The following is a 27,714-nucleotide window of genomic DNA, read 5'->3' as shown; positions in this document are numbered from 1 at the left end:
AAATGTTTAGAGAGCAAATCAGTTTTCCTGCCTTTCTCTTACCTTAATGAAGATATATTTTATAATAAAGGATTCATCTTCCACTATGATAGCTATGACATGTCCTTAAGTAGAATATACTTACAAGGAATTAATCTTTGCCAAAAATTCTAAAGAGATGGACTTAATGAAGTATTATGACTGTCTTGAAATCATTACTTAAAACTCACTGAAGTATTTTTGCTTTATTGCCTGTTATTGCAATTCACATTTTTGGTTTCCAGGAACCTTTTTAGTAAAATTCCATCACAAATTAATTGCCTCAATGGATATATCAGTTCCTTTCCATAGCTCTTTTGTGTAATACAGAAGAAATATGTGTAAAGTAGTGAATCAGAAGTTCTGAAGAAACAAGTATGTGGGAAAGCCGGATCCAAATGCTTCTCCAACATTTTTTATTTCCTACAAATACTAGCAAGTACAACAGAATTAACTTTTTATATACTGTTCAGTCTTTGTTGGGATACTGAGCCCAGGAAGTTTTTCAACTAATTATATATTCAACTGTAGGAAAACTACTTTGGTGGAGTGTTAATTGCATTCAGTTTCCTCTTAGAGTTACTTCTTACTGCCTAAAGCTGTAATGCCTTCCTAACCTATAGAATGGACTCAGTCTCATTCCTATCAAAATGAAAGAATGTTCTAATCTGACATATTTAACAAAATGTCGTGATGGTCAATGATCTTGCTTGTCTTGTAGAACAAACCTGAGACTTAGACCGAACTACTTTGTTTCAAGAACATGGTCATTTCTGGTATTTAAAAGCTTTTAGTAGAAAGCAGATGTTTATAAATGTCGCCTGGATGAGACAGAATAAAAAATTTCAGGGCCTAAAGAAGACAGCTGTTACCACAGAAAACAATGATAACATGAACTGAAGATAAAAACGGTATTGGAACAACATATATCGTTTTCTAGTTTACTTGCTGTGGTGGTTCCTTTTTATTTAAATTTTTAATGTCAACTGAATCCACCACTCCAGTCAGAAATTTCATCATTCTGAACCATCATTATGTTCAAAAAGATTACTAAAGTCGTTGTACAAGATGTGCAGCTCTAAAGATCTAAAAGTGAGAGAGGAGACAGAGCAGGCAGGGAACAATTGGAAGCAATGCTGATAAAGCCACCTTATGACTGATATCCTTTCCACCCACCCTTTGAACTCCTCCATGCTTCCCATTCTTATGTTCTTACTATACTTTCTTCTCTTCCAAAACTCCTCTCATGCCATATCTCTCCACAGTAACCCTTTCTCCTCATCAGCCCTCACACAATTCTTTCTCAAAAACCCTTCCTTCCCAGCCTGCCTCCAGAAGTATCAACTTCTCCATTCTTCTCTACTTGTCACATACTTGTGTCTTGACTTACACTCCCCATCCAGATAGTACTATTGCTGCTGCTCTCTTCTTCCAGTATCACTATGATCACTCCTTGACTTTATTTCCTCTCTGTGTACATCCTTATTTTCCATTCCAAAGAAATCCTACTTCTTCCCTCATCTTTTTTTTCCCTCTAGTATATTATTAACATGTGAGAAAAAAGAAGTACAAAATAAAAGCCCACAGGGTAGCATTAAAAATGGTAAGATATAAAATTAATTGCTTCTTGAAAGAAATAAAAAAAGCAGTAAGTATGACAAATATACAACACAGTTAAGATCTACTGCTTACTAAACTTAAGTATTCATGGCTCTTTTGCATTTGTCTTCACAGAAGTACTTGATTATGATCATTATAGTAATTGGATGATTTTTTAAGTGAGATTGCACAGATTCTGCTCTTGGTCCAGTACTACTAACTGCAAAGTAGGAAGATAGAATAAAAAGGATAGATTTATGTAGTACATAAAACTGAGTTGAAATTCATGCCTGTAATAACTTTTGGAGGACAGAATCAGAATTTAAAATAGGAAGTTGGATTTTAGTCTAATCTAAATTAGTCTAGTCTAATTTAAAAGAATTCTAATCTAATTTAAAAGCAGAAGATAACTGGCTAGAATCAGCCCAAGAGTAGTCAATCTCAATCACGTAGTTATTGCATCTCATATTCTACTGCTGCGCAAACTCTAGTATATTTTTCATCACACATCACCACAAACAACCGTGTGATGTTCTTGAAAAAATTAGAAACGTCATTCTGAAATCTGTTAACTGAAGTGCCCTGCAGCATTTTGGCTGACTTTGGATACTCAAGGTCGGACAGTTCCAGTGAGACAAACCAAAATAATAAAGGTTTAAAAATATAAAATAAAAATAGAAGACATGCGAGGGGGAAAAAAAAAACAACAACTTGTTTATTCAGCAAAAAATGCAGTTAAGGAGACATATGACAGAAGACATATGAAAAGCTAAAGAGAATCAACTAAGCTTGCAGCAAAGATTCAGATGACTTATTAGGAAAAAATGTTCAACTGTTAGAGGCAAATTACTAAAAGGCTATCTATGTAAGTTATACAATATCCTCTATTGGATAATCTTAAGTGCATATCAGAAAAGGGGCTGGATATGATGGGTTCTTGAGACCACCATTATGATAAGCAGAAAAATCACATTTGGCTGAAGGCTGACAAATGCTGTAATTGTAACATGGCACACATGCCTGTGGCATTGTGACAGATTAACCAGAGCCAACAAAAACTATAGTAAGGAAAGACCCCACAGCTACCATTTACAGCCGTAAAACAAAAAAGAAGTAAGCAAATAAGTGGGCAGTAACATTTCACCATTACTGTTCTCACCAACTGTCATTTCCCTCAAAATGTGTTGTCTGTTTCGCCTCCCCACATACACACGTTCCTACCCAGACCCATCATATTCTGTATTAGGAAATCAGATGCCACCACCTAGCAATCTATAAGGGGAGAATTAGCCAATTTCTCCTCATCGGAACAATTCTCATAAATGTGGAAGCCAGACAGTATTATTTCTTTAGAATAATCCATAGAGAAAATGACGTTTATTCTGAAACCTGAGAGGATCATGACAGAAGCTATTTCTCATAAAACCATTATTAGTCATTTGTCCCACCATATGGAATTAAAATGAAAAGCAGCAAAACAAAAATTTGCTTTTTCTGTTTTCTGTTCTAATGCATTACCAACATGCCTCCTCCAGAACAGCAGCTTGGCTCCTTCCAGGACTGATGGAAGGAAAATAATGAAAGAAAAAAAATTATGGATGAAACTGTCACAACTGATTCCTAAAGTGATGTTTCCACACAACCAACAAGCATGATTGCATTTTCCTCTAAATCGAAGCCATATATACCCTTGAATTTAGCAAATGTTTGATGAAAATAATTTTTTTGCTGCATTTATATGTGGCAGCTAGAGAAGTCGCATTTCATCCTTCATCCTGTAAACTGACTGAGATATTGCCTTCCTTGCGCACAACTGTAAACATTGGTAAGTGTGTAATGAGGCAGCTTAGTTTGAGACCTTTTAAGCACTAGGAAAAAGACAGCATCAGGAAGAAGTGTATTTCCTGTCTCAGGGTTTCTATCAGCCTGTTTCAGGGAACAGACCATTCTATTAAAAGTGAATAATCCCTTTTTACCTATTGAAGCTATTTCATTTAACAGCTACTTGTTTTATACATCTTTATGGAAACTGTAAGAACATAAAAGGAAATGTTTTGTTTTAGATGAAATTCAATATTCCATATTTATTTACCTGGACATTATAATTTCTATAAAATCCAAGTAGCAGCAAACCTCCAAGGATTTCTAAGACATCCTAAAGTAGTTCACGTATTAAAAATGAACTCTGTTCACACTACAGATTTGAATAAATCTGTATCTTACCGTATCCATACACAAATACTTTTGGACAGAGCTCACGTAACTAGACTGCAACATTTATCATGCTTAGCTATAACACAGGCATTAGAATGGGTTCTCCTTTCCTGTAATAATTGCAGTTGCCTAATGGCAACAATATTACTACTTATTATATCCTGAATTAAATTTTGTTTTTAAAGGTTATTTTACCCCAATATTTCATTAAGCTTTGAAAGAAATTGTAAAAATATTCATACAATGCTGACATATATTAATTTCTTCCTTAACTGGACTGTCCCTTAAGAAAATGTTCCATCTAAGCATTATTTTGCAAAATATCCTCATGTAAAGATTGTCACATTCTTTTCACATTTTTTAATGAAGTATACTTAGCAAAATTTGCTTTTAAACACTCTCAGAGAATGTTTTTTTTTTCCAATATTGTGGTTTGAATTTCCAGTGCTGCCGTTCTAATTCTTTGAAGTTTTTTAGCTAATTACTTTATACAATTTCAATCAACTTACTTTTAGGGCCAAAGATGTAAAATGAAGGAAAATACCTGGACTTTGAAGTACATTTAAGTACATTGAAGTACAAATGCTACATTTAAGTATTTGGTTTGATGTACTATCATACAGAAGAGTTTCAGCTTTAAGTAATCTCAAAACCCATCCATTTTATATTGTAAATCAAAAAACAGGTTGGGAATCTTCCTGGTATGAGTACAATAAGTAACATCACCTCAGTAGTATTAAACATTAAAAGCAGTATTCAAATATGTGATCAAATCACACAGACACACACACACACACACAATGAGTAAGTGAGAGCAAAACATATCTGCAAGCATATACCTGTACTCTTGCAGGAGAACTTTGTTTTTTCATCACATAGTCGTATAGTTCCATTACAGCCTTTTTCATCACTACCATCCTCACAGTCCTTTTCTCCATCACAGCGCCACAACTCAGGAACACAGTTCCCATCAGGACTGCACTGAAATTCCTTCCCATTGCATCTTCCAGGAGAGGGAGTTTCTTGGAAAAAATAAGAATTACACTGAAAAACTTACTCACGTGAGTTTTTTCCATGCCAAGTCTACAATGACTTAGGATCCCCCTTCCTAACCAAAGCCAAAATCAGAGTCCCCAGGTATAACACTCAAAACTCACTATTGTTTTCTAACTCATCACTCCAACACAAGCTTCACACAAGCTCTTTCTTATCCTGCTCACTCCCTTCACTCTCCATTCCACCGCAGTCTCAAGGTAAATACCAATATTTTTTCTTTTTTGCACAGCTGTCAGACAAGAATGAATTTGGAGATGTAAAGAGGGCCAAGGCTGATGAAGCCTTCCTGGTGCTTCGTAAGCCCTGCCTCTCACCTTCAAGCTACATTCCCTCCTCGTCCTTCATTCTCCTCTTTTTTTCAACAAGGTCCATCTCCTAGTTCACAAAACATGACAGGTCACACCTCTGCTCTAACTGACACAAGAGTTCTGGCCCCGACACCTGTTTGGCGTGTGCTATTACAGCACTGGCAGACTAGTTGTAGCCTTTCTGAATTCCACAGCAATGAACTTCAGTTCAGAGCAGCTATAGAATCAGTCTTAAATGTTTCAAAACACAATAACTATATGATTTTAATTATTCATCACATACTTAATTCTCTAAGTATTTTCAATTCTATCCTTGCCCTCTTTTTCCCATAGTATTACCACTGTATTTCCAGTATTTCATAACATATAAATGACAATAACATGTACTTTCAATTAATGATAAACTTATACATTCCTGTTTGTACCAAAAAGTATTATTTGAAAAAAATATTATGGCACTGTCTATAAATATATGATTTATTTTATTAAAAGTTGCCTCGTTGCTTTTTTCCCTAAATAACCTGCATTCTTGCATTCTATTGTAAATAAAACAAAGACAAGTTGCTGGACAAGTGTACATCATGTAGCAGAGCATGACATAGAAGATGTATGAACTGATAGTAAAACAGTGCTATTTCAGAGACAGTGGTGCAAATCCCAACATAATATGGTAGGTATAAAAAGGCAGAGCAGGACTTTAAGGTCTGAGGTGGAGGTAAACAGAAGGGAAAGTGAGTAGCTTAGTTCCAGACCAATTATTTTGATACAGATAAATAATAATAATAAAAATAAATTTTGTAAATATATAAAAGTTAAGGACTTTACACTACTCATGCACAGCATTCTGCTAATTCATCCATTTGACGTCTGCAGCTAGATTTAGAATATAAACTCATGAAAAAAGAACCAATAAAATTGTGTACAATTACTTTGTTGTGGAAAAATCACAATGAGAAAAGTATGAGATAAATATTCCCTCATTCTTATCTGATTATTCTTTATCCTTTACTACAAGCATCCTCCTCTTCTCTCCCCACCCAAATAAATACAATGTATGGCATTTAAATGGACTGTAGTTTGTTAAAACATTTTTATGCTTCAGTAACACTATTACAAAAAAAACCCCAACCCAGTAATTTGGATCACACAAAAATGAGAGTGTTACTGCATAAAAAACCCAGAAAATATAAATGGCAACTTAAGGAATGCTGCTTACTGTCTCTTTATCCAGGCAGCATGCATCTCTGTAAACGGACAAACATCATGTTTAGCAAAATTCAGTAAAGTAAAACTACAAAACTTATCTCAGTATAATACCCATTTTGTTTTCAAATGCATTCTTCTTCTATGATACACTTCTGTATTATCATATTACACTTGACATATTTTCCATTCCAACCTTTACCAAGGTTAAAAGCATTTTCTCTTTTTCCATTGACTGAAGACAGGTTCTCTGTATTTATAATAAAGTATTCTCTGTATTTATAAGTATTAAAATGTGAGAAGAAAAAAATAGCTAACCTTCCTTGCTGCAGTTTGTTTTGGTTTCATCACTGAAATCTCCACAGTCATTGTCACCATCACACGCCCAATGACTTGGGATACATCTACCATTATAACATCTGAACTGATCAGCAGAACATGAGTGAACACAGCCTCGTTCATCACTTCCATCACCACAGTCATCATCTGCAAATATTAATTTTTTTTATTATTTTAAAAGATAAAAAATCTGAATAAAAGATGTGAGGAGAAAAGGATATTTCCAAAAAGGCAAGAGAAAAATAACGTGCAGTAAATAAGATAGTATGTCTACTGCCCACAGGCATATGGTAAAATTATTTCTAATGCAAGTAATTCCTTAACTCTAATTTACCAACAGCACTTGACTCTCTTTCGTTTTGGATAGTCTAACCACTTACACTTATCCACAGTTATTCAATCACAGACACCAGCAAGCATGAGGAGGCTGTAGATTTTCTTCATTTCTTCTTCTTCATGATCTTAGAGGTCTTTTCCAACCTTAATGATTCTATGATTCTATGATTCTATTCAGTTGTGTAACTACACAGGCTTCCAAACACAGTGGTTTTACTTTATTCTCAGTGATTCATTAAGTTAACTTAGACAGTTAAGTACACACACAAAGATCTTCATATAAACCAAAACGAAAATCTGATGTTAGAATTTCTTTTCAACAGTATTACAAATGTTGTTTCCACGCACTTGCAACAGTGCAAGGTGGAAAAAGATGGCAGCACATAAATAAGGGTGGAATGTAGTTTCCCATTACTCTAATGTTGTAGTCATTACAACAACCTTAAGGCAATTCCTATAATTTGAATGTGATCGCCAAGGGAAGGAAAAGATAAATATGTTAGGTAAACACTAAAGAGTCTCCTTGCACAGAATTTCAGTAAGTACACTATGATAATTTGCAGAATCTGTCCATTTACAGCTATGAATTCCTGACAGCCTCATAAAATTACAGTAATATCAAATGCTATGGTGGATGAAGAACCAACCCCATGTTATTCGGATTGGCATGACATCAGTCCCACATCACAAGCTCTGAGAAAAGATTCATTTGAACAGCTGTCATTCAAATATGTATTCTTTCAGACAAAAGAAATAACTACATTGTAAAGTCTTACTGGCCCTCCCTCTTGAGAGATGCTATTAATTAAATTAAACTTGCCCACGCACAACAAAAAATTAGGTATTTTGGTCACTGGAACTATTTTGTTTTCTAAAAGTAGAAAATACTTTCATATGCAATAGCTTAGCTTTTTTTTTAAAAAAAAAATAACAAAAGATTGCATCACACTTCATTCTACAGAATATACTATTTGTAATTTACTATATCCACTGCATCATTCCCTATATGAAGCTCCAATACTGCTGCTTTCTAGGTCAGGTCAGTAATTTAAAAATACTGTATTTATTCTCTGACCACTTACCAGCCAAACTGGCAATATCAGTCTCAGAAGAAAAGAGTGAATATCAAAGCAATATTTATGTAATATCTACCATATTCATTTCAGATATCGAACACTTGATACTTGCCTGAATCACAGAGCCATTTGCTGCTAATACATCTTCCATTTTTGCATATAAATTGAGTTAGTGGCTCACATGTTGGGAATTCTGTGAAAGTGTTCAAGAAGAAATAAAAACTATTTAATGTATATCCTCTTTAGTAATATTCTTCCACTCTTCTATATGCATAAATTACACAGGTGTATTGTATCAAACATTTGCATCTGCCAGATACTTAATCTGGAGAGGAGAAAAAGGTGAGACACCAAAAAGAGAGGATAAAAAGGCTTTTAACTATAAATATTGGTCCAAACCCTATCCTTTCTCAACACGGACCACTGAAATGCATTATTCTGTGTCATATGACATGGTCCTGTATTCTCATCAGACCAGGGCTGTCTTTGCCACTAAGCATGCTAATATTTATGACTAATTATAGCTTGATGACTGATACAAACCATATTTTCAACATTTTTGTTGACATTAAAAAAGTTCTCCAATTGCAGTAACACTGCCAGTAAAAGATAGGAAATAGAAGACTATAAAATGAGTACCAAGCAAAAGAACAGTCAAGAAATAAAGTTATTGTACAGTGACATAATAAAATCCAAAATTAAAATGTCAGTATTTACAATCATTTCCTCCAAGCATTCCAGTAAAATTAGTAGAAAACTGAGACAATATAATTTGTAAAGTAGAGACTCATCTATATTACACACAGAGATTTGTTTTTATAATTGTCTAATATGTTTCGCATAGAACAACTCGAATTTTTTCAGACTTGTTTTTCTTCTAAAACCAACGACATAGCTAGGTATGTGCATTCATACCATTAACACGTTGAAATTAATTGTGATTACCCTCACCACCACCACCCCCATCTCATGATTCTCGTCCCACCACAGTCTCTCCAAGGATGTTTTGCAGTATCTCCAATGTTTGCTTCTCATAGTCCCAGCCTCCGCCATCATCCACAGCTCCTTCTCACATCCTAAAGGACAGGCACAATACTTCCTCTCATTGCCCCTATGGTATCCCCAGTACTCCTTTCCTTTCCCTGTTTCGCAAAGAAATGCACATCCTGTAGCTGATTCACAGCCATCCCTGTGCTGATTGCTCTGCAGACAGACAAAACAAGAAAGGTGCCTCTTGAGCTCACAGTGAAGTCTCTCCACAGTGTGGATACCAATCTCATTTCTCTCTGCTATCCAGCGGCCTTATAAAAGCTCCGGTTCTTTGATACTTCTTTTACCCTTCTGTTATTGAGTGCAAATGGTATGACAATGAACTGATAAACAGATGGACACCAAAAATAACCACAAGTCTTATTTCCTTTAGGAAAGCAGTAGAAAAATAAGGAGGGTCTCTTTTCAAATTGTCTTCGGAAATGTCATGCTTCTTAGTAAATCTGGTTGTATCTTAAGAAAAAGCGTATGCATTATGATATTGACATCATCTTTCCAGTCCTGCTCATCCCAGCTATACACCAATATAAGTATGCTTAAGTTCTTGAATCAATAGGAGCCAAAAGTTATTCATAGCTGAAGACCGGTGCAGTTAAAAATCAGCAATTTGTAATGGTAACAAAAAGCAAACCATGATTTTATCTTTAATATAAAAAACTTGCAAATACAAGAAGAATTTTAAACTGCTTCATAGAAGAAAATACATACCAACAAATAGAATAGCTAAGTAAATGCCATTAGTGTGTCCATTAGCCATCAAATTATAAGACAGAATGAAAAAAGAAGTATTTGACACATTTGCACAACCACAGTGCTTGAGGATAAATAAATAAGATTCTAAACCATGAAACACTATGTAAAGTTTGGCCAAACTGAAAAACAGCAGGTGAAATAAATGCTGATTAAATGATCTGAAGAAATATTCCAGATCAGCTGACAGGACACCATACAAAAGACATGGGAAGAAATTAAAAAGATGACATTAATATCTGTATATTGATAAGGTGTCTAAGAACACAAGGTACAGTTAGTCAGATAAACTATTCTAGTACCAAGTGCCATGCTGTACCATTACATAGAATGTTATAATTTCAGAGACTGCAAAATACAGCGAGTCCACTGGGATCACCTAATTCTACCTCTGTACACACGAGAACTTACCCAATTTGAAGTATGGCAATTAGAAGTCTACCTTAATAATATTCTCATTTTCACTGACATAATGATTTTATGTGGATTTAGATTTTATCAAATACATCATCTGTTTTGAAGTAACTGATCAGATATCAATTACTGTCAATATAAAATTAGCTTTCTTTTTTTCTGGTTTATATCACTATTAAAAGAAGAAAGAAGAAGAAAGTCATAAGAAAGAAGGCAAGAGAAAGCAGGTGAACATTCCAGGAAATGTAACAACTATTTACAGAAATCTTGAATGCAGTTATAGAAAAGGAGATGCTGAGAATTATATATGGACTTAAAAAGTAACAATGTAAACTGAACTAATGGTATTAGCTGGTTGCCAGTCATGAATAATTAAAAATTAAACAAATTTAAGGGATTATGGATCAACAGGATTTACTGATTGGATCCTACATGTTGCCTTCCATAGATTCTCTGGTAATTGAAGCCCTGGAGATTTATGTTTATAGAACACAGGGCATCACAATGTCAGCCTATGACTTTCATTTATGCATTTACTTTATTTTTTTCTCGCTGTCCACTGCAAGTGCTTCATAGGTATTGAGATTTTTTGCAGAAAAAACTACTATCAGTAATAGAACTCTAATAATTCTACTGAAAAGGTTTACAGCAGTAAGAAGTTTTTAAAAAGCAAAAAAAAAGGTAGTGTTTTATCAACTACATTGCTTTCATAGTTTGATTTTGATTAAGAAACAATACATTTTTGTAACAGTGAATCAAGTTAGAATATCAGCTATATCTGAGAAAAATATAGTACACTTTAGATTTTAATTTCTTTGTGCACAACCTGTCACTTCATGTTTATATGGTTGATGCTACGACAATAATCAGTCAGGATTCTTTCTTGAAAACTCTTGAAAAGTCATTTCAGAAACATATCCTATTATATTGCGACACACTTACTAATTCATATTAGTAAGTGAAATAATATCACAAATATTACCTTGTAAACAGGGAACACCCTGATACAATATTTTGCAGACAGCTCATTGACCCTTTTGCTCTCAGACTCACAGCAGTTACCTGTGACCTGCCAAACAGATGAAGGCAGTCACGCTGACTTAGAAAAAACCTTAATTGTTTGGAAGTAGCTGATTAAAGAGAGTGCACCTCTCTCTGCATATCTCAGTAAAGCAGCAATCAGCAGAGCTGCTGATACTCTCTCATTATATAACCAAGAAAGACTAATTTTTTCTGAAAAATACATCATCAAAATATCCTTCTGTTCAGACATGAAACAGTCTGATTTTATTGACATCTAGAATATGCTGAGGGGGCCCATGTGAAGAGGTATGAGCCCAAGATAAATATCAATTTTTGAGGGTGACAGTATTTGATAATGGGCTGTAAATTAGAAAAGTGTTAAGTCAACTGATCTGCATATTTGGTATTGTAGTTAAAAACTCATTAATAGAAAATGCAGCCTGTGCTTTGGGTTTATTTATTAATCAAACAAATTATATTTGCCGTTTCAGAAAGAATATTATTAGTTCATATAAAAACAAAAAGGCCCCTCATACTTTTTACATCCATCAGTTCACATGAAAAGAGATCCTTATATGTTTAACTTTTCATAGAATAATTTTACTTTTCTCCCCAAAAGAAAATTTACTTACCACAGGATGTCATTTCATCGGTTTCATCTCCACAGTCATCCTCCCTGTCACATAGCCATGATGTCGGAATGCAGCGTCCATTCCCACAAGAAAATTGGTCAACCTGACAGGTTCTTGCTGTCAAGACAAAACACTCCAAAAATGCAAGGGAAATGGACTAAATGTGTTAGGTCTCTTGTTGCATGTCTGTATGTAGAAGCTGCAAGCCTGGAGGGCATCTCCTGGCCTGCTGCACATTTTACCAAAATTGACTAAACATCATTCACCTCCTTTGATTTCACAGAAAATTGAGGTCATCTGCAGGACTGTGTTCTACAGTCCTACCTCTGTTATGCAGAATTCTTAGTGGTTTCTTCAACATGTAAGAGCATGAAGTTTTATATGTAATTATACAAAACTAGGTGGTAGAAGAGCATTAGTGTTTGATAAAATAACTTTAGTGCTAGAGTTGAAGTAAACAAAAAAATCAGGGCATAAGAGTGTCTAACTTACAATTGGAATATTAACAAATTGTATTTCATAACAAACAATGATCTAGTGAGATTCATATTTACACAGAAAAATGGTAATATAGCATATGTGTGATGTGCCTGGCCTCACTGTTCTCAGAATCTTTGCCTTTGCAAATATGCAACTGTAATGACCCATTAAAGGAAACGATGTATGTCTTTCTTCCGAAGAAATAAAGATGACTAAAAGAAGTCATGCTATGTAACTACATAAATTACTTTGAAAGCTGATGAACAGTAAAACTTCAATAAAAATTTAACATATAAAACTGACATTACTTATAATTTTGTTTATTCAACATGTGCACCCGTAACTACAAGGCCAGTGTTAGTGACACAGATTTTTATTCCAAATTTAAGCTTTTAGAGTTCATCTATATGCGATTCCACACCTTAATAAAATGACTGATACATCAGAAACCCCAATAACCAAAAGAATATTTCTTCATTTGCTATTCTCAATTACCATTTTTCTTTTCCTTCATAGAAATAGCCCAAAATAAAATAGAAGAATAGAAGTTTAAAATATTTCAGAGAAGTATTTTTTTTAAACATGAATAGCATTTGCCACTGCAGGAACAAAAGGAAAAACAAGAATACAAAATTCAACCCACAGCCAACTGACATAGGGATGCAAAATATGGTCTTCAAATCAGACTGTATCCTACAAGCAAACGGTTGAGTATCAAAGGATATCAGGATGTATTACAATCCACAACAACGCTGCAGAGGTTATATGGACACTCTAGGTCTGCATTTGCACTAGAGGGCTTTTAGCCAAACCGCACAAGTAACAAAGTGAACAGGTTATTACACATATGAAAATTTAAATACAGGAAAATGAGTTCAGGGAATATTTTAATACGCAATGTATGCTGTCTATCACTGCATTTCAGTTTAAAACAGTTGTCAGCTTATTGATGTCTAATATTTTGTACATCAGATATTTAATGACTGTTTAGTGTACTCTACTGACCAGCACTAAACATCACTTCCATACAAGCAAAGGACAGACTTGGAAATCTGTGATTTATTGCAGTGGAATAAGTAAACAATCTTCATTTTGGTATTTCCTTAAAAATCCACTACACAGTTAATAACTTACAAATTAAACCAATTTCAAGCTACCAAGGGGAAACTGAATAACAAATTATGCTTTTGTCAGCATAAAATAAAATTTACTAGTGACATGGCACTCATCACAGCGTGTTAACAAACAAAATTCTAACTGCCAAAAAAGATTTAGCAGGGACAAGTTTGTACCTAAGCAGTACTTTGACAGTCAACCCATATGGATAGATTAAGTGCTGAATTACTTTGGAAAGCACAGTCAAGCACAAGGATTAAGTAAAATATAATTTATATTCCAGCCTTAGTGGCATCAAAATCTGAATTTAAAATGGCAATAATCAGATTAGTAGTAGCAGACTGGTTCAGTTCAGTTCAGAGCAGTCTTGAACTGTTTATGGAACTGAAGTTAGAGAACTTGTATGCACAATCAAATAAAATTTTTACCTGCACAGGTTTTATTTGATTCATCTTCATTATTACCACAATCATTAGCTCCATCACAAAGCCATCTCTTGGGAATGCAGCGATTATTTTGGCACTTAAACTGATCATCAGGACAACTATGATTGACTGGGGACAAAAAAAACAAAAGAGAGTTTCTTCCCTAAGAAAATAATCAGAGAAAAACAGCTGAAAATACATTAAATGGTATTCCCTGGTGATGAAGTTAGTGTGGTTATCCCGTATACATAATCACCATGATATAAAAATCGTTCAGCAAACGATTCAATTAAAAAATATTGCAGTACTTGAATCATAAATTAAACAATACATAGTAAAGATTCTCCTATCATACTAGTGTCAATATGGAGACCCTCTTCTATCCACTACTAGGTGATAAAAGGTAGCAGCATTTTACAATGTTGCTATTTCCTTAAAGAAAAATGTCCTCAATAACATTTTATCAATGTGACAAGGTTTGCAAACTGAAGTGCATATAAACAAAATGAAACAAATCACCAAAGGGAACAGATACAAGTTGCTAAGTGCATATTCAAAATATTATACCACAGTGAGCAGAGATTTGGGCAGGTTATAAAACGCTTCTAAAATGATGCACATTGCTGTCAATGGCCACATATAGATCTGCTGTTTACTTACCATGAAATTGTAGGTGTCAAAAAGTGAAATATGCAACACACTGTAAAACTGACAAAAAATTCTGGTATTCAAAAGTGAACAAGGTGTCTCACAAGCATGTTTTTGCTAGCTACCAAGTATCACGGGAAGGATGAAGACTGAATGAACAGAAATTATGCAAACACTATTGGCCTGCTCTTGCAGCTGTAGCAAGTATATATGTCCTGCTGTTTTTATGCTAGTAACAAGACCTATTATTAGCAGATCTTGCTAATCTTGATCTACACAAGAGGAGTAAACTATACACAGTTTCAAATGCTGGGTTAAAAATAATCTCAAGCTATTTTCCACCTACTCAGCCATCCACAGTCTCTTTTTTAAAGTTTAATGTATATCTGGAAACAAACGGTATTTAAAATGAAAGGACTTCTTGCAGGCTTATCTTTGACATTTCAGTAGCTTTTATCTTTGACCTTTCTACCTATTCTTCCTATTGAAAACAACACAGAGCGAGTGTGAGATCAATAACACATGAACCCTTCATGAGTGTTTTGCGTGGAAGGTGCAGGAAAACTGGAAGTAAAGATTAATTAATAATCTGAGCAGAAAAGTATTCCAAGTCTCGTAATACTATGAAGCAACCTAGTTTGCAATGTGACTGGAGAACAAAACTGTTATCATCCATGTAATAAAATTAAAAATTGAAGACTTTTTTTCTTAAATCTGATGTCAATACTAGACATAGATATTGTTTTAAATGGTAGTTAAATTTTTGGTCGTGCATGTTTACTAACATGTTGTGTATGTATTCTATTCATAACTGCAAATATTTCAGACTAACTCAAACAGAACTACTGAAGTTACTATAGCAACTGCTGAAAAGAGATTACTGTTGACATACTGGCCGCTTAAACTATATATCACATACAGATTTGGGACCAGATTATGACTTCATTTATATCTGTATAAATCCTCTCAGAATTACAAGCTTTGATCAATGAATTGGTCTAAATTACACTAATTTAAATGAGAATCAAGTCAACTCTGCCAAAAGATTTTCTTTCTCACTGTCTTTATTAGTTGAGCTCCTTATTTAAGTGTAAGAATCCCTGGTATTAAAATAATACAATTCAGAACTGGACTAATGAAAAGAGTTAGGACTGAAATCAGTAATGACAACTACATGGAGCTATCAAAATACATAAATGCAGGGAAAAAACCAAACTGGCTATGTAACAGCCATACAGAAAATGACTTCGGCATTACAGAGGATCACAAGCTCAGTATCTATCAGCAACATCAGGCCAGTGTGAAGCAGGTAAGATTTACCCAAGGATGCATAAACAGGACTATCAACCCTCACAAACACGTTCTCTCAGCCTAACCAGCTTCGCGAAGGCCTCAGCAGAAGGACATACATCCAGTTTTGGACATCCAACCCAAGGATCCCTTGGCAAAGTTCAGAAAAGAGCAATGAAATCTAAAAAACCCCATAATCTACTGGAAAAAAAAAGAACAGATTAGAGCTGTCTCAAAGAGATAAGAATGAGAGACTATGATAAGAGTTTTCAGACACATAGAACAATGCTGCACAGTAGAAGAGTGTATCAGTTCTTCATGTCTACAATTGATAGGGAAAAAAAAAATCATTTCAGTAAACGAGATTTGGTTTAGAGAAATGATCTAATGATAGAAATAGCATTTCATAGTAGGCTACCTAAGTATCTTCCAGGAATGACACAGATACGTAATTGGTATGTTTTCTATTATTTTCCATTTCAAATCGAGACTCTACAGCAAAAAAATACAGCTCTAGTAAAAGTATATTTTTAAAGACAAAGTACATCTAATTTAAAACTGGAAGGGGGGGGTGGGTTTTTTTGTGGTTATTGGTTTTGTTTTGATTTTTGGGGGGTGTTTGTGGTTTTTTGTTTTGTTTTTTTTTGTTTTGTTTTTTTTTTTTTGTTTGTTTTTTGTTTTTGTTTGTTTTTTAAGAAATACATTACAGAGTCACAGAAATGTTTAAGGTTGCAAGGGACTTGTTGAGGTCACCTAGCCTGATCCCCTGCTCAAGCAGGGCCAACTAGAGGAGGTTTCCCAGAACCGTGTCCATGTAAGTTTTGAGTATCTCCATAGAAAGAAATTCCACAACCTCTCTGGGCAACCTATTCCAGTGTTTGACTATCCTCACAGTAAAAAACGTGTTTTCTTGTGTTGAGATAAAATTTCATGCTTTTCAATTTGTGTCCATTAAGTCTTGTCCTGCTAGTGGGCACTAGTAAGAGCCTGGCTCCCTGTTCTTCATTCCATCTTCTCCCATCAGGTATTTATATACATTGGTAAGATCCCTCCTGAGCCTTCCTTTTCCCCCAGACTGAACACTCCCAGCTCTCCCAACTTCTGGGACAGATGTTCCAGTCCCTTAATCATCTTAGTGGTCCTTTCCTGGACTCGCTCCAGTAAGTCCCTATCTTTTTCTTACTGGGGAGCTCAGAACTGGACACAGTCCTCCAGATACGACCTCATCAGGGCTGAGCAGAGCAGAAGGATCACGCCCCTCAAACTGCTGGCGACGTTCTTCCTAAAGCAGCCCAGGATGTTCCTGGCCTCCTCTGCCATGAGGTGCGTTGCTGGTTAATGGTCAGCTTGTTGACCCCCAAGGTGCTTGTCTGCAAAGCTGCTTTCTAGCTGGGTGGTCCCCAGCATATACTGATGCCTGGAGTTACTCCTCCCCAGATTCAGCATTTCTCCTTGCTGAATTTCACCATATTCCTCTCCGTCCAATTCCCCAGCTTGTCAAGGTTCCTCTGAATGGCAGCACACTCATCTGGTGCATGAGCCACTCTTCACAGCTTCGTATCATCTGCAAACTTGCCGAGTGTACACTCTGTCCAAGTCATTAATGAAGAGGTTACTGGCCCCGGCATTAACCCCTAGGGTACACTGCTGGTGACTTAGCTCCAACTGGACACTGTGCCACTGATCACAAGCCCCAAGGCCTGGCCGTACAGACAGTTTCCAGTCCATCTCACTGTCCACTTACCTAACCCGTCCTTTGTCAGCTTGTTTATGAGGATGTTATGGCGGACAGCATCAAAAGCCTTACTGAAGCTGAGGTAAACAACATTCACTGCTTTTTGCTCATCCACCGAGCTAGTCACATCACTGTAGAAGGCTATGAGGTTGGCTAAGCATGACGTTCCCCTTCATACACCCATGCTGACTACTCCCGATCACTTTCTTGTCCTTCATGTCTTTGGAAATGGACTAATTGCTCCAGGACTAATTGCTCCATCAATTTCCTAGAGGTTGAGGTGAAGCTGGCCCTGCTTGGTGAAGGTTGGATTAGAGATATTCTGAGGCCCCTTCCAACCTGAATTATCCTATGATCCATATAAAAAAGTGCAATAGTGGGAAACAAAGCAAAAAATACCACCATTTAACGAATGAGAACTGATGATGCCAAACCAAAAGATGACTGCTCTTGTACCATGTTATGAAATGAGTACACGAGTGTCATTTGAAAGGACTACTATTATTATATGCAGGAAAAGAAGAAAATGAAAGATTTACATGAATGATTTAAGGATTATCACTTTTGTTTGACTCCCCTCAGACTTATATTATTTTGTTTCCATTTTTTTAAATGAAGTATGAATTGTGGGTTAAAATGTAAAAGCATACATACAGCAAATTTCAGAATGCTCATCACTGCCATCCAGACAGTCATCATCCCCATCACAGCGCCAGCGATCCTGGATACAGCGCTTATTGTTACACTGAAACTGTTCAGCTTTGCACAGCTGTGGTAGCACGTCTCCATGTTTGACTAGGAAAAATATCCAAGAAGCACATCTATTTTATCAGCCTGATACAGATAGAATGAAATATTACCTCTACATAAATAGATATAAATTCTTGTTATCACTCCTCAGAACATTTTTTAGTAAACTTTGCATATTTGAGGTAATTCCACCTGAAGCCTGTAGCAGCATGCATATCTGAGTGTATGGTTGAGATAATATATTTTTAATAAATGGAAGAACTCAGAACAGAATGACACTCAAACTGTTTTTTAAATTGGTGCTTAGATAGAGTGTAAAAATAGCAGTTTAAAGTATTGCTATGACTCATCAACAGTGAAAAGAAAATATTCTTACAGACACAGACCGAATTCTGGTGCATGTTAAAGGACTAGAAAATAATTACTGAAGAGCTGATTCTTGTATCCAAACAACAACTCAAACACCTGCATTATGCACTGGTACAGACTCAGCAAAGAAGAAAGGATAAAATTCTACTGAGGCAGAATTAAGTAGCAAGCTAAAAGCTTATTGATAAATCCAGAGAGATATATTTCTCAACATAAGTTTCAGAATGCTTGATGTGTAAATACCACACATCGCCCTATGGCCCTATGAGGAACACCAAAGTCCTTGGAAAGAGCAATGAAGTGTGTTGGGGAAAAAGCAGGAAACCTGCTTCATTCAGATCTGAAAGTGTCTAACCTCTCTTCCTAATGCTTACATTCCATCTTACCAGTGAGAAGTCCACCTTCCAGTATTTTCTGCTAAAAAGAAAAATAGTTTTCTTTAGCAACAGTGATGGCTCTGCCAGCCATGCATTTGGGTCAAATTCAAGGTAATTGCAAGCTCAATAATGTTCATCATGTTATGAAATAATCTTTATGCTTTACTCATCTCTATTAGGCTTACTGCTGGAGACCTATGCAGTTTCACACATTACAGTTCAAGAAGCAGATCAATGAAGTAAAAAAAAAAAAAAAAAGAGATAATTTTGAGTAAGTTACAAATATCAAGTCTAAACATTTAAAAAAATACCTGTATTACCTGATGAGTTGTTATTTTTAATTGAAAATCCCACATTTTAGTATTAACACAATTTTTTTTTTATCGGCATTTTATCAGCATTTCAAGGAAGAGATGCAAGAAAAAGACTGAAATTTGCATAGTCTGTGTCAGGACCTATTATATACAAATATATCTGCTTGACATGTTTTATGAACAGTTTCAATATGAACATTTTCTATGCCAGAGTTCAATTTAAGATACTTAGTCCATGTAATAATCTGAAACCAGTTTAACCACATTTTCTGGTATTTCTGATATTCTTTAAAAGAGGTCAGTGAAATATTTAAGTGCTTTATCATATCAGACATTCTGAAATATTTCTCAATGCATTTTATCCTCAAATATTATGTACTTAATATTTTGTCTGTTTTTAAGAATTGTTATTATATTTAATAAACTGTCTTCAATTAGAATCTTTATTCAAGGAATATTTCTTTGTCTTATAGAACCACAAAAAGCCTCTAGGAGACTACACTTTCTTGTTTTATTTTCAGATGTGACTTGACCCCATAACAGTAGTATCAACTCAGATATTCTTTAAAAATCTTACTCATGCAGGTTGTACTGTTTTCCTCCAAAAGCTGATTATCAGCACAGGCACAAACTCTGCCTCCAGGAATGGCTAAACAAAGAGTGCTGCAGCCTCCATTATTAACACGACATGCATTATCACCTGTGAAAATAAAAAAAGCAACTTTAAAACTAACAGCCATGCTAGAATGAGAAGATTTTTTTTTAGAACGTAAGCACATGAAGAATTTTTTACAGTTATTTTCCTCTCATTTTAGAGACACATTCTCATCGTTTGGTTACTACAGGTTATAATATTTAAACAATTTTAGTTAGAGTTTGCAATAACCTGTAAGAATAAAAAAACAACACCATCAGCTCACGACATTCTAGCTCCCTTTTTTATGAGGGGAACAAATATTACAAAATATTTAATATGACACGACTACATGCACGTAGTAGCTTTAAGAAATTAAACAGTATATAAAGGAATGCTCTGAAGTATACTGGCATCTGCACGTGTTAAAACAATGCGACCGCAAATGCAGACTAAGAAAAAAAGAGAAAGGAAACAGAAGTTAGAAGTGTAATAAGATCTATGGCAGATAGAATACAAAGCGGATATTCCACTACTCCTTTCTGAACACATCTGCTATTTCTCTGCCTTCTTTTTCTGTGTTATTGTTTCTTCCCAAAAGCTGTACGCTGTTCACATGAAGATACTGACAGCTGTCAGGTGTTTTAATCATCTACCAAGGACTGCTGCATCCTCACTACCTCATCTCTTAGGCAAGCAAACTTAACACCAAAGCCCACTGAAGCAAATGTTTTAATTTCTGTTTGTGTCACTTTGGTCACAACCTATTTGCTTAGATATGCACTGCTGAGGACATTCAACTTCTCATGATCAAAGCTCTGTTAATTTCAAGTGTTGGTGATAACTGACTATGATCAGGCAAGCTATAAAACTTCACATCTGCTGAAACTTTTAATTTAAACTACTTTTTTTCACCTTCCTGTCCTAGTAAAAAGTAGGTGTTCCTTCCTCTGCTCCTCCTTTTTAGGTGTACAAAGCATTCATCAACTTCCTGGGTTAAAACAGACTCCACATAATTCCCTCTCCTCAAAGCACTACCACTTCTCTTTTCATAGAAAATATAATATTAAGTTCTCATAGGGGTAGCTACGGACACACATATTAAACTGTCCTGTCAGAGCCATACCTGCATGTGCAGGGAAACATTTTCAAATTACGAAATAAACATCAGATAACCAGCAAATAATTTAAGATTTTGAAAATTTTCAAGTTTTAAGATGTACCTCAATACATCTTACAATACAGTCCTTGAGCATTTCATAACTACATATTCCCAGACTTTTTTCTGACCCACCATACATTACTTCTTAGAAGCAAATGTGTTCTACAGTCCATTAACATCCCACTGAACATGCAAATAATTTTGTGTAAAATAATTAATACAGAATGTTGTGGGAAGCCGCTGTGGTACTTGTACTTTCCTTGGGCAGGGTGTGAGGGAGATGACAAGAACACAGCTGTAGAAACAGGAAAACTGGAAGTCTATTTGAAGTGTGAGGGCTGGATCACAATTTTAGACAGAGCAGTTCCAACTTAGGCTGGGCACTTAAAATACTTTACTGGATCTTGACTTCATGTTTTAGACTATGACCTAAAACACTGTACAAAAATCAACTCTATTATGTCTATGCTCACCAAAACCCAAATAATATGAACAAAACGTCAAAAGAGTAAGAGATGTATTTGCATCTAAATCTCGGAAAACCTCAGATACAACACGACCTCAGGAAAAAGTAGCCTTAGAAACTCTCTACATCTTTACAGGGCCACCCATTACTCAAATCAAAGGATGTCAGTAACGCAAAGATTTAAGAAGATATCAGAAGCTACCAAAACAAACAAACCACAATACAATCTTCAAAAGTGAATCCAAAATTATAGAGCATAAGTCAAGATGTGCAATTATTTAATTAGAGAATATATATGAGTTTGTCAGATCACTAAAAAAGGGTAAGGCTATAGAATAAAGGACTATTTAAGACAAATATAGAAAACACTTTGAAAACCCATGATGATTCTGAAGCCCAATGTAAGCCTAAAATAAATAAAATCAAAATTAAAACACTAGATCAAAGTCAACTGCTCTGTCTTGAAGATGAAAGGTTCCTACTTAACCTCATAATTGGGATAACAACCTACAGTAGAGTAGGTTACTTGCTAAGTAAGTGATAAAGGAGAGGATGAAAACAAGGAAAATACCAAGTACCAAGAGTTAAAGCAACAAGATCCTAGATAAATAGGTTTATAAAGTGAGCTTTAAGGAAGCCTTGAACCTGAAGGTGCAATGACACCTTCAGTCCCGTCAGTCTTGCTGAAGAGACTCCTAGGCTAAAATGTGTCCTGAAATGCAGTACAAAAAAAGGTTAAGTCTCCCTACTGAGTAAGCTGTGGAACTCATTTAGCTACCAAGTATTTATGAAATTAAATTTCCTTGACTGCTGTTTGTAATAGTTATTTTATATGGGTGTTCTTAAAGTATTCCCAAAATTTTAAAACTACTTTCAAAGCTATTATGAGTTTTCATGTATTTGCCAGCTTTTAAAACAGCTGCTGCCCTGCCACTTGCATATGATTAAATTAGGCTGATTCCATTTTAATTTGCTAAAAATTAGGCCAGACAACAAGGTAGTTGCATTGTTCTCAAAAAAAAAAAAAGGAAACCATATGTATTTGTTTAATCGTCTCATTTAAAAGATACTATGAAATATTTGTCGCTGCTTAGAAATTATTGTACTTCTATGTTCTCATGAGTATCCATTTATGTTTGTACCTTCCCATAAACCTAACCTCAAGTACTGCTAAAATTGTGTAAGCCTACTTTTAGGATCATAGTACACATATGGAAAGCAGCCTGGGGCTCAAGCAGCCCTTCTTTGCAATCTGAGGAGTTAAAATATCAACTGATTTCAAAAGAAGGTATTTTAATTGCTGTAAATGGACTTACACAAGAATTACTTAAATATGAATAGCAATCTCCCCTTTAATAGCAGTGGAAATACCCGCAGGCCTTGGCAGTTTCATATGCTGACTGTAAATCCAACTTCTATGATTACTATTCTTCCCGCCACCTCCCCATTTTTTAAAGTATTCCTGATGCATACAGACCCAAAGACTATGCCTAAGAAAGTAAGATGAATTCTAATCTCTGAAAGCATGAAAAAAACGTTCTTCTTCAAGAGGATCATGCCTCTGAGATACAGACAGTGAAAAGCACCTCTTCTTAAGGAGATACCAAAAGAAGCTTAATGTCGCTACCCATAGTACTAAGCAAAGCAGGATTGGCACAGTCAAGTATCCTGTAAAAGGTCTCCTAATAAAATTGCCAGTCTCAATTCAACTATGCCAAAATGAATTGACATGGTTTCTGCTTGTACAGACACTGACAATAACAACAGCATCAAAAACAATAACCTCAAAATATCAGAGCCAAATGTTTCAAAGGTACATGTGCATAAGCTATAAAATATAACTCGTACCATAAAATGAACTACTATGGTTTTCTCTGTACCACATGATTCAGCCTTGATCTTGCTCTTTTAGAAGAAACACACACACACAAAAAAAAAAAGAAAAAAAAAGAAAAAAAAAAGAAAAAGAAAAAAAAAGAAAAAAAAGAAAAAAATTAGCCTCACTTTCTTTAAAATAAATGCTTATGTTCCTTTGGGAACAATTCAAGATCTACCTCACTGAGCACGACAAAAAAAGAAGATCCTAAAGACTGCAGCTAGCTTACAAAATTCCAATTGCAATTTCAAACAAAGAATGCACTAATGAGCCAAATTCTCCTTCTCAAGATTTAAGCTCATCCAGCTAAAAATGTCTAAGAGGTAATATTTTAGTCTTCTACCTCTGGTGTTAGCTTATTTGGAAGCTAACAGCAATTGCATTCATTTTTAAATTTCCCTTTTTTCTAAAAATAAAGGAACTTTCTGAGTACCAAATAAAGCAGGAGAAGTACTAAGTATTTAAAGCAATCACCACATTCTCTCTTAGCAGACACAGTTCAAAGTATTCTGAAATTTGGCCAACTTGAGGATAGATTTGGGAGCAGATTTTGCCTTAAGAAAAACCCCAAACCCAACAAAAAACCCCAAACACAGTATGTTTTTACATGACTTTGGAAGCAAGAGTCCCTGAAAAGCACCTGTGATAAGAGGCACACTGTTAAAATGACCTTGACAATACTACAGTTTGGTTTAGGTATTGAAAATTTAGATGTTACAATACCAGAAAGGAGGAACTTTCAGCATTGCCTCCATACTCATAAAACCAATTACAAGTTGGCTGTCTGGACCTCAGCACTTCATAATCAAGTATTAATCTCAATGGCTTTCCGTAAGAAAGCCTATCTGCACATATAAAAATATTATTCAGCAGGAAAGGGAAAACTTCATATTAACCTGCTGTAAAGAAAATCACTAAGCTTTTCAGTAGGGCCCCAGATGGTTAAGTGAGACGTTGTAAAAAGTGATTTTCCCAAGGAAAAACAAACTGGAAGACGTACTTTTATATAGAGAAGTCTTTGTCTTCTCCAAAGAATATTAACTAGATATCTAAGTCTTCAAATATAGTAAATTTTAAAATGAAACATAAAATTAAACAACCCTATACATGCAGATATTACATGCCAAGTATTTTGCCTATACACATATGCATGCCCCATTTTATACTTTAGCACTATTTAAAAACTAAACTGTTTCTTTGCTTTGTAAATCGCCTGCTGTTTTTTTGCTGGATGGAAAAAAAATAGTAAGACTAAACAGAAGAAAAACAAAAAAAAATTTAATATGTATGGTATATAAAACCTCTGAAATAAACCTATGCAAAGTATTTAGCCAGTAAATATAGGGAAAATACTCACTATACTTTATTTTCATATATACTTGTATCATTTTTGTATACACACAGAGAAATGTATATATACACGTTTGGCATATAGATATATGCCTGTAACAAATATAAAACCTAAATATTTTCTCTGTATCTATCAGTGCTAAACATTTTTTCTAATGTTTTGATTCTGTCCACTCTGTACTAGTTTTATCAGTTGCTCTCTAAGCCATTCATTAACTACAAATGACACAGTCAAATCTTCCAAGTGCTAAGAATAGACATGAACAAGCGACTATATCCAGATCTGAAGGTGATAATACTGTGAACATTGCAGACGACACCAAGTTGGGCGGGAGTGTTGATCTGCCGGAGGGTAGGAAGGCTCTGCAGAGGGACCTGGACAGGCCGGATCGATGGGCTGAGGCCAGCTGTATGAGGTTCAACAAGGCCAAGTGCCAGGTCCTGCACCTGGGCCACAACAACCCCAGGCAACGCTACAGGCTTGGGGAAGAGTGGCTGGAAAGTGCCCAGAGGAAAAGGACCTGGGGGTGCTTGTTGACAGCCGGCTGAACATGAACCCGCAGTGTGCCCAGGTGGCCAAGAAGGCCAACGGCATCCTGGCCTGTATCAGAAATAGTGTGGCCAGCAGCAGCAGGGAGGTGATCGTGCCCCTGTACTCGGCACTGGTGAGGCCGCACCTCGAATCCTGTGTTCAGTTTTGGGCCCCTCACTAGAAGAAGGACATGGAGGTGCTGGAGCGTGTCCAGAGAAGGGCAACGAAGCTGGTGAAGGGTCTGGAGCAAAAGTCTTATGAGGAGCGGCTGAGGGAACTGGGACTGTTTAGCCTGGAGAAGAGGAGGCTGAGGGGAGACCTCATCGCACTCTACCACTACCTGAAAGGAGGTTGTAGCGAGGTGGGTGTTGGTCTCTTCTGCCAAGTAACTAGCGATAGGACGAGAGGAAATGGCCTCAAGTTGCGCCAAGGGAGGTTTAGACTGGACATTAGGAAAAATTTCTTTCCTGAAAGAGTGGTCAGGCCTTGGAACAGGCTGCCCAGGGAAGTGGTTGAGTCACCATCCCTGGAAGTATTTAAAAGACGTGTAGATGAGGCGCTTAGGGACGTGGTTTAGTGGGTATGGTGGTGTTGGGTTGACGGTTGGACTCGATGATCTTAGAGGTTTTTTCCAACCTTAATGATTCTATGATTCTATAAAATTGGGCTTTATGCACAGGGACAAAGTACTTGTAAACTTTAAAAAAAAAAACCCTCACTGTTTTAACAAGCACATTTTAATGTTGTATCTGTACTAAGTCGCATTTGGATAAATGCTGACATTTACATTTTGTTACTTTTTTGGTTCATGTACAGAATCAAATGTAGCAGGAATGCCAACACCTTAGTGTCTCTGATTTTCTACAGGAACTGTTGAACTGGAAACGTTCTACTTCTACATGTCAAAAATAATGATCTATAGAGATTAATGAGATCTATAGACATTAGTATTTAATATGGTCATCTTTTAAACAGTATTTTTGTTATACTAATTCCTGATGTTCAGTTTTATGTTTGGTAGCAGACATTAACCAGAACTGTTTTCATTAAAGAGAGCAAATATTTCACAACTCGTCTGAACACTGTATGCCGTAAATGGATTTCAATGTTTTCTTCAGTAATATATATTTGTAAATTTACCTGTATAGTAGCAATTGCATTTTCTAAACTCCATCGATGCAAACCTATGGCCTTTTTCTCTTTTCTCTACTGATAAAAGTAACAACAATTATGGATTTTTCCACTACTCTCAAAGGCACTTACTCTGACTCTGTGTAACAGCACCACGTACTTTCAAAAGATTAAGTCATGCGGTGTTGATGTAGACCAAGATGAGGGAGAAAATTACAAAAAGAAAAAGACAAACAGGATCTGTGATCTTATTTAAGAAAAGGTAAATGCAATAATATATTTTATGTCTATGAGGCAATGTGTATATATTATCTATTCTATTTTATACTTTCTTTGACACAAGAAAAATGGCAATAAAGACAGTGTAAATACACAGAAGAAATTCAGACAGATGTAATGCTATGATTCACTTTTTAGTAAGCATGAGATGATCAATTTCAACATCAATGGATTGGAAGTATCTTTATCATGCCATGAGCCATATTTTTTTTTCTATTGTTGTTCATCTAGTCATCTCAAACTACTAGGAGACTGTAAGGGAAAATATCCTCTTATAGCAGATGTTTGGAGAAATCATATGTTACAAATACCTTGCTGTTTACGTGGATCATAAATCTGGAGCCCAAACAAAGGTGGTCTCTCACTCCTTAACAGTGTCACATTCCTTGTAGCCAGATCCAACTGGAAAATTGACCCATTCATATAATCTGTCCAGTAAATATAATTTCCGTGATGTGATAGTCCAAAAGGATGATTCAAATCTTTTCCATTGTAGACTACCTGCAATTAATTAGTGGTAGGTGAGCATTAGCAAGGTTAAAATAATTATTCATTTTTCTTAGCATACACTGCAAGAACATAAAAAGGGCAATAGGAAAACTGAAATAAGCTTGGTGCCCAAACGTAATAATGCAATAAAATCAAATAAAGAGTGTAAAGCTGTTCCATGCACCAGCATCAATATCTAACTTCAAAACTTTGTATAAATTCATCTTAAGTGTCCCCTGTCAGATAATGCAGAGGAATGTAGGTAACCATGCA

The 27,714-nt window shown here is 35.5% G+C and overlaps 1 protein-coding gene across 1 annotated transcript in view; it reads right to left on the bottom strand.

Annotated features, from left to right (window-relative positions):
* Positions 1 to 27,714, bottom strand: part of LRP1B (LDL receptor related protein 1B) — a 575,589-nt gene that overhangs the window by 256,052 nt on the left and 291,823 nt on the right. The window contains exons 13-20 of the mRNA XM_075152715.1: positions 27,264 to 27,453; positions 20,100 to 20,222; positions 18,367 to 18,507; positions 14,043 to 14,168; positions 12,019 to 12,135; positions 8,262 to 8,342; positions 6,717 to 6,884; positions 4,671 to 4,853 (exon numbers count right to left, since the gene is read on the bottom strand). Of these exons, the coding sequence (XP_075008816.1) occupies positions 4,671 to 4,853; positions 6,717 to 6,884; positions 8,262 to 8,342; positions 12,019 to 12,135; positions 14,043 to 14,168; positions 18,367 to 18,507; positions 20,100 to 20,222; positions 27,264 to 27,453 (1,129 nt within the window). The remainder of the gene's footprint in view (positions 1 to 4,670; positions 4,854 to 6,716; positions 6,885 to 8,261; positions 8,343 to 12,018; positions 12,136 to 14,042; positions 14,169 to 18,366; positions 18,508 to 20,099; positions 20,223 to 27,263; positions 27,454 to 27,714) is intronic.

Source organism: Calonectris borealis, chromosome 6, assembly GCF_964195595.1.
Source record: "Calonectris borealis chromosome 6, bCalBor7.hap1.2, whole genome shotgun sequence".
NCBI lineage: Eukaryota > Metazoa > Chordata > Aves > Procellariiformes > Procellariidae > Calonectris > Calonectris borealis.
The sequence above is the reverse complement of the archived record's forward strand: the minus strand, read 5'-3'. Positions and strand labels throughout refer to the sequence as shown.